Here is an 8,260-nt window from a genome sequence, read left to right on the forward strand (position 1 = left end):
GGGACTCGATCCCGGGACTCCAGGATCATGACCTGAGCCGAAGGCAGTCGCTTAACCAACTGAGCCACCCAGGCGCCCAGTACTTTTAATTTTTATATTTATTCTGTTTTGGCCATACCCCAAAATAGCCAATGTATTTAAAAAATTAGACTATTCCACATGTATAAATCATGCAATATTAAGTCTTCAAATAACAACCTAAAATAATTAAAGGAAGGTGAAAATTATATCATTGAACTTGTCATGTTAAATAATAGTAAAGCTTTCAAATTTCATTGGGATACTTAGAGTATACAGAAATGAATTTTAAGGAGCTGTTATTTACCTAATATCTAATAAACTGACTAAACACTAGTTCTGGAAATTACATGCCCCCTGATGACTTACCTCTCAAGATGAACGTAATGTCGGGAAAGAATGTTTTTAACCAAAAACACAGTCTTGGAATTAGCCTCCGGACCCATCAATTTGGAAAAATATAATTTTGCACGAAGAAAATACCCAATGGGCCACAGCCACTCCTAGAAAAAGATGATTTAAAGGTAAAGAAAAAAAAAGAGCTTTGAATATCTATAAAGTTACTTGAAAAATAACTTCAACTGAAAACTCTGAAAAGAGAAATGAAGTTCTTACAGGTCCTTGGTGATAATTGAAACCTTTAGCAAGATTGTAGTTGTCATTGTCTAAGGCATTGTCATAAATTCCACAGTAAACCATATCACTGCAAAATGATTGAAATTTAGGTTAGAAAAAGATCAGATATTACATAAGAAGCATTAGATTTTTCAATAGCAAAAGTAAGAGAAATAATCAAATTAGCATACACTGGGTTCAGGATACTTTGTTTTTTTTTTTTTTTTACAACCCATCTTAAAAATTAATTAGCTAATTAACTCATTTATAAGTAAGCTCTACGCCCAATGTGGGGCTTGAACTCATGACCCTGACAGCAAGAGTCACATACTCTACTGACTGTGCCAGCCAGGCACCTCCAGAATACTTTTAACAATGTGTTAGGGAATGATTAACAAATTGTTACTGGCTAATAAAAAAAAATGTCAAGTATTCAGGTATCTTGCCTTCAAGGAGTTAGTCTGACACTAAATATTGGTTAAAGTCAACTATTTCACTAAGCTTCTAATACACTGATGATGACTAAAATATACACAAAATAATTTGAATTAGTAAACATTAAAGATACAGTTTTATTAATTATTACATATTAGAAAGGTTGTTTTTTAAACTTCTCCATGAAGTTATTTTAAAATTAAGTAAAATTGGTATTTATCAGATTCCAAATAGACATAGAAAATTTATACACACTTATAAACTAAACAAACTATTACAAACTTATTGTAATGGATAATACAAGACAGTTATCTATACTCCGTTTAATTAAATTATTACTTTTCTTTTTTTCCTTTTAGTGAGAGACAGAATTTGTGACCTGAGTAAGCTTTAACTGTGGGTTTCAGTTTTGACCAGTGGTTCCTAACACCTCTGAAAATGTGGAGAACACCTCAGAATGCAGATAAGTATACACACAAAAAGTCTGCATCTCAAGATTGAAATGAGTACACAGTAAATTGGGAAAATTCTACAAAGGTGAGGATACCATATAGAAAAGGGGTTCTGTCATACACTGATATAGAAAGCAAAATTAATGTTGGGCTAGGGCATCAAGCTTTAAAGGAAAACAGCAGAAGACAAACAGGAAGGTCATTAGAAACTCAAGAAAAAACAAAAGTTGGAAAAGAAAAGAAATATAAAATGGCATAAACACATAATCATAAAATAAAAACAAAGTCAGTTATTGGTTTAAATAAAAACAGTCAGGTAATAACATAGAAAGGATGGAAATGGTTAGTGGTAAGGTGAGGAGAGAGTTACATCTTCATCTGTCATCACAAGAAGTAACCAAATAATGTCTAATATTAAAAAAAAAACTCGAAACAGCTGCACACACACAGTATTTAGAAATATGGAGGGAACTACTAGGAGTTAACAACTTGAAAAAGACTGTCTCTGAGGAGACAATATGTCTATACTTCTAATGTCCATAATAATCATGTATTTTACAATCAGAAAAAAACAGGCATTAGGAAATATTCATAACATATTAGTTTTATAAGCTTAAAACTCTTATTGATTATTAAATATAGGACAAGCATTGTGAACACTGATATTTAATGAAGATATAGCTGGTATTTTTAAAAACTCAGTTTGAACGCAATTTTAGAGAGTTTACTGACAAGCAAAAAAATTATGGCTGATGCAATATAATATCAACAACATTCTTAACACTTATACTTCAACTTACTCTGGGTCAAAAGTTTTCATGCCAAGATTAAATATAATTAAATATAATTATACATTAAATACCATATGAACAACATTCTTAATACTTAATATTCTAACTTACTCTGGATCCAAAGTTTTCATGCCAAGGGGCCCAAGCAAATTTTTTTCTGCAATCTCCAGAGCTTTCCATGCTTTTTCTGCAGTAAAGAGCTCAGGGGCCTAATGAATGTCAAAAACGAATATTCAAACTTTTGAAGATCACAAAAGAATTAGTTTTCACCCACAGTGGAACATAAACTAGTCATAAACTTGGAAATGAAACCTGTTTAAAAATACAGTGTGGGTCAGAATTCCTTTCGAGCGCAGATGCCTAACCTGATCTAATGCTAATGGAGATGACTTAGAAGCACTGTTCTTGGCCTTAGAAATTAGGAATGCTGCTAAGAGGTGACTATTTCCTTGTGTCATTTTAAGAAAGCATACGAAGGAAGTTGCCGCAGCTACAATGAAGGCAGAGCACACTTAAACCCATCTAATTCATTTTTCAGAAGATTTATAATAGCTTCCTTAAAGTGTATCTGGTAATCATTTTTTGCTTTTGGGGTCACAGCGAAATACAGAATGACCTGCACTCTAACAGCATGAGTAAATTTACTTGTGATACGGAGAAGGAGAGAAAGTACTGGTGGCTAAGAACCTGCATTAATTTTAATGGTTAAATGAAATCAAATGCATATTGAACAGAAGATAACTTTACGTACCTTTGGATTTTTTATTCTAATAATTTATAGTGCCATATTTAGTACTCTTTTCGACAAGGTAGAAACAGCTAAGCAGGCACAGAAGGGCACATACCTTCTCTATTTTACTGTCCTTAGAGTTTATTTTTAGACTAGAGATAAAATAGAGTCTAGAATTCTTGGCTAGATAGAATGCATTACAGCAATACAACGAAGGAAACAGAATATGAGTTGAAGCTACTCACATTAGTTCACCAGTCTAGATCTTTCCAACTAGTGTGTTGAGGTACTGGTCTTAGCACAGGTGTGCTGAAATACCCAGGCCTTCAGCTTTCAAGGCAGTGGGGCGGGCCCGGGGCTAACTGAAGCAGTTGGATCTGGCACAACCAACCTAATCCATTTTGCCCAGTGTGCTATACAAATACCATTATTTTCTATGTGTGCTATCATATGAAAAACACTGGGAAGCACTTCATTAGTTGTCATCTATTATTTTCTGTTTTTTGATACCAAAGTTAAGGGTGGTATGCATAATGCTTTATTAATTTAGAAAGACTATATCGAACTAGCTAGTAAACAATATACTTTTTGGCAAGTAAATGAATTTGAAAACAAATGGGAATAAAGAACTAAATGTACTCCATCACAACATTTTTGAAATTTGAAAGTAACAATTCACTTACTACAACCATTGCTATGGTAAAATTAGGCCTGAGCTGATAGTCACACCAAGGGCTTGAAGCTCCATAACTATCTTTGTATATGCCACGTTTGTGAACCAGATTAGGATGCTTTTCATTAGAATCTGAAGGGTCTTCTGACACATGAAATAGCTTTTCGAAGTTGTCTTGTATTTTTCTGTTCCACTCATCATATGAGACTGTCACAACCTTTCCTGAAACATGATAAAAGACTTGGCAGTTTTAAGCATTCAAAGAAAGCCATATATTTAGTTACAGCCAAAGAGTAACATTTAGGCAATAAATTATCCACTTCTTGAAAGTGTCAGGGTCTTTTGACGGACACAAGCCTGAAATTAAAAATTATCTTTCATTCTATTACCAGAAAGGATTAGAATCCAGCAAATGACCCCTGATTTTTCTTTGTATCACTCTCACATGTTTGATAAAGTTACATGTATTGTGCACTTGAAATGAGGCTAGTCTGAATTGAGAAGTGCCAGAAGTGTAAAATATATACTGGATTTCAAAGAAAATACTCCTCCCACAAAAGAATGTAAAATAGCTCATGAATAATTTCATGCTGATTACATGAAGAAATAACATTTAGCATATATTGAGTTAATAAAATATATTATCATAACTAATTTCACCTATTTCTTTTTACTTTTTTTAATGTGAGTACTAGAAAATTTAAAATTATATATGTGGCTGAAAAAAATTATATAATTATATTTCTATTGGACAGCAGAGTTCTAGTAAAAGATGTAAAGATTTCATAAGTGTTCACAAGAATGTAACATGCTCAGTCACATTAAGGACAAAAAAAAGCACAAGGCAATAACTATGATGCTTTTCATATCTTAGTTCAAAGTTGCTGCAAAAATATGGTTAGTAACCAGGTTTGTTACAATTTTATACTAATGCTTTTTTCTTTCTTAATTGTAAGGGTTTTCTAATATTAGTTCATGGAGTCAAATGATTATGTAGATTAAGAGTATAGACAGTATATTCAAAGTTTCTGTTTAAATAAAATGAACAGCTTACCATGTTTTTTTACTGTGACTTCATGATAAGGGAAAATTCTTTTTTTGGATAATTCCAGCAACCAACAGACGGCAGATTTACTCAGGCCCACAATTTCCACAGCAGACCCGTCTCTAAAATTAAAATAAATTTTATTCTGTGAGTTGGAGTCATTTAAGCACTACTTAAAGGTCATTCAATAAAGAATTTTGATGAATTATATATTATAAAAGCAGCTATCTATTAAAAAAACCCTCACTTCATTGAAATGTATGCTGCATATATAAGAAACCTCTCCTCTTACTATTTTGCCATTGCTTACCTTCTTAACAGTTAAAAAAAGTTCTATGGAGTGGAATGGTGATTATGGAGTTAGAGGGGATGGCAGCTGGAAAAGGTAGGGGTAAGGAATCAGAGAATACTGAAATAGGGTACCAGAGAAAAGATAGCAAACATGGGATATAGGACTGGAGAAAGCCAGGGAAGATACACATAATAATTTGAAAAGCCATTTTTTTTTTAAAGATTTTTATTTATTTGACAGAGAGAGAGTGAGAGAGGGAACACAAGCAGGGGGAGTGGGAGAGGGAGAAGCAGGCTTCCCGCAGAGCAGGGAGCCCGATGCGGGGCTGGATCCCAGGATCCTGGGATCATGACCTGAGCCGAAGGCAGATGCTTATTGACTGAGCCATCCAGGTGCCCCTGAGAGCCCATTTTTAAAGAAAATGAAAGGGAAGTACAAAAGGTCTAATTATGTACCAAAATAAACATGTTTTAAAAAGAAATTTGCAAAGCATTTAACAACAGCTGTGATTAAATGATTTTTTTTCATGATGCTGACTGAAGATAAAATTTAGAATAAGAAAATAGTTTCTCACACTTGATACTATTTTTTTTAGTTAATTAATTAATTTTTTATTTTTTTTAAGTAGGCTCTACACCCAGTGTGGAGCCCAACACAGGGCTTGAACTCATGATCCTGAGATCAAGACCTGAGCTGATATCAAGTCAAATTCTTAACCAACTAAGCCACCCAGGCACTCCTAGACTTGTGATGTAGTATTAAGCATTTGAAACCATAAAAAGAAATGATGGGACAAAAGATAAAAAATTAGGTGGAAAAAAAGGTTCAGAAATTAAAAGTATTTCATAAAGAACAGGATAATTGGGTATTTTCTGTATTTATAAAAGATGGGCATAATGAAATGTTTACAATGAAAACATTCAGGTTAAGAAAAGATCTTAACGACAGGGATAAAGAATCATAAATTTTCCTTTGAGGTGCTTGTAGAGAAGCATCCCATGAGAACTTCCAGAAAAGAACAGACAGCTTTACTTGATGACTTGGTAACAAGAGAGTTGTATATGTGCATGTTGTGGGAGAGGAAGGAGTGAGTGGAAGAGGAAGGAGGAGGGAAGAAGGGAGATTCTGACTAATTTTTAAAAAAGATTATTTATTTATTTGAGAGAGAGAAAGGGGGGTGAGAGAGATCACACACTCGTGTGTGAGCCGGTAGGTGGTGGGGAACAGACAGAATCTCAAGCAGACTCCACACTGAGCGCAGGGTCCAGGATGGGGGCCAAACGCAGGGCTCAATCTCACCACCCATGAGATCATAACCTGAGCCAAAACCAAGAGCTGGACACTTAACTGACTGAACTACCCAGGTACCCCAGATTTTGACGGATTTAATAAGAAGACTTCATGGTTAAGAGAATAAAAGACTCCACAAGTATGTGGTTTTAAAAAGGGTATTATTATATAAGCACTGTACAAATAAATACTACCTTGGAGTGGCTGGGATTCCTCTGTTTCTAGCTCTGTCACTTTCTCCCATTTTATCCATCCATGTGCCACAATTTAAGCGATTTCCTCCATAAACAAATCCCGTTTCTTCGTCAACCCCTGCGGTTATATTAAAGCCTAAAAAAGCAAAATAAAACATTTACAAAATCTGAAAGGGATATAATAAACTAGGACAACTACTCTGGAGAGCAATGTGGTAAAAAAGTTGAAGATGTGCATATTCTACCACACAGTAATTTCATTTCTAGATATATACTTTTGAGAACTCCTTACCCATGTGCATATGAAGATATGTACAAGGATATTCAATGCAACACTATTTGTATTAGCAAGAAAATAAATAACTGCTGAGCAGAGGAGTGAATAAACACTGTGGTTTATTCATACAGTAGAAAACTCACTATACCATTTAAAATTAATGAACTGGATTTACAATGCATCATAATGGACAAAACCCCAAAACAAAATTATCGAGCAAACAAGTTGCAAAAGGAAATGCATAATAAGACACCTTTCCTTAAAAGTTTAAAATATAGATAATACTAATATATACAACCATGTATGTCTATATGACTATGTTTAACATAATACTTGATAAAATTCAAAAACATAAAAGTTATATGTATATATTATAGTGTATTCCATAATATACTGACTACATACTATATAATATACTGAATATATACTACATAATATAAATCATATGTAATTTACACATACTCAAACACAAACTCATAAAGTACAAAAACATACATGGAAAAAAAAACGTGATTATAGCGTAGTCATTAATTCTAGAGAGGGAGGGAAGGGAGAGAGATAAAGATGAAGCTTTAGATACATCTGTAATGGTTTATTTCTTTACAAAACAAAAAAGAAAGATCTGAAAATACAACTGAATGTTAAATATCTAATTTTATTTCTAGGCTTAAAGGTATAATTTATATTATTTTCTCTTACTGAAATGTTTCACAATTAAATCTAAAAACTACAATAATTTAGAGATATCACAAAAAATGTTCTTTTAAATATAAAATCTACTTCTATTTAGTTCTCTAAGTGAAGGATAAAAAAAGTATCAGTGATCTTACCAGTTCAATCATGTATACAATTTGTATGTTACCACTATAAACACTAAATTAACTAAATGAGGTCTAACTACTGTTTAAAATATAATTTAGAATGTGTGTTTTTTAAAGATTTTATTTGAGAGAGAGATACTGAGAAAGAGCATGAGCGGCGGGGAGAGGGAGAAGCAGGCTACCCGCTGAGTAGGGAGCCAGATGCAGGGCTCAATCCCAGGACCCCAGGATCATGACCTGAGCTGAAGGCAGCTGCTTAACTGAGTGAGCCACCCAGGTGCCCCAGAATTTTAAGTTCTTGAGTCTACAGCAAAATTTGCCAATGAGTTAGTGAGTTATCTGAAATATCTGAAATAGATCACTTAAAAAGATTATCATTTTACATTAAAAACAATAGTGTTTAAAAAAAAAACAAGAGTCCACAATCCTATTACCCTAACAAAACTATTACATTTATGTATTCCTTTCTAGTCTTTTCACATAATAATATTTTTTTTTTAAAGATTTTATTTATTTATTTGAGAGAGAGAGAATGAGAGACAGAGAGCATGAGAAGGAGGAAGGTCAGAGGGAGAAGCAGACTCCCTGCTGAGCAGGGAGCCCGATGTGGGACTCGATCCCGGGACT

At 33.6% G+C, this 8,260-nt stretch overlaps 1 protein-coding gene across 1 annotated transcript; it reads right to left on the reverse strand.

The window, feature by feature from the left end:
* Window positions 1–357: 357 nt before the first annotated feature.
* On the reverse strand, window positions 358–6,699 carry LOC145720007 (glycogen debranching enzyme-like). Its single transcript, XM_081811644.1, has 6 exons — window positions 6,536–6,699; window positions 4,769–4,881; window positions 3,725–3,936; window positions 2,423–2,520; window positions 634–721; window positions 358–521 (listed from the first exon to the last, which is right to left on the reverse strand). The coding sequence occupies exons 1-6, from the start codon at window positions 6,691–6,693 to the stop codon at window positions 384–386; spliced, it is 807 nt and encodes a 268-aa protein (XP_081667770.1). The 5' UTR covers window positions 6,694–6,699; the 3' UTR covers window positions 358–383.
* Between the last annotated feature and the right edge of the window lie 1,561 nt (window positions 6,700–8,260).

The sequence above is a fragment of the Leptonychotes weddellii genome, unplaced genomic scaffold (assembly GCF_054177405.1).
Source record: "Leptonychotes weddellii isolate Sample4059 unplaced genomic scaffold, ASM5417740v2 HiC_scaffold_9083, whole genome shotgun sequence".
In the NCBI taxonomy this organism is placed as follows: Eukaryota; Metazoa; Chordata; class Mammalia; order Carnivora; family Phocidae; genus Leptonychotes; species Leptonychotes weddellii.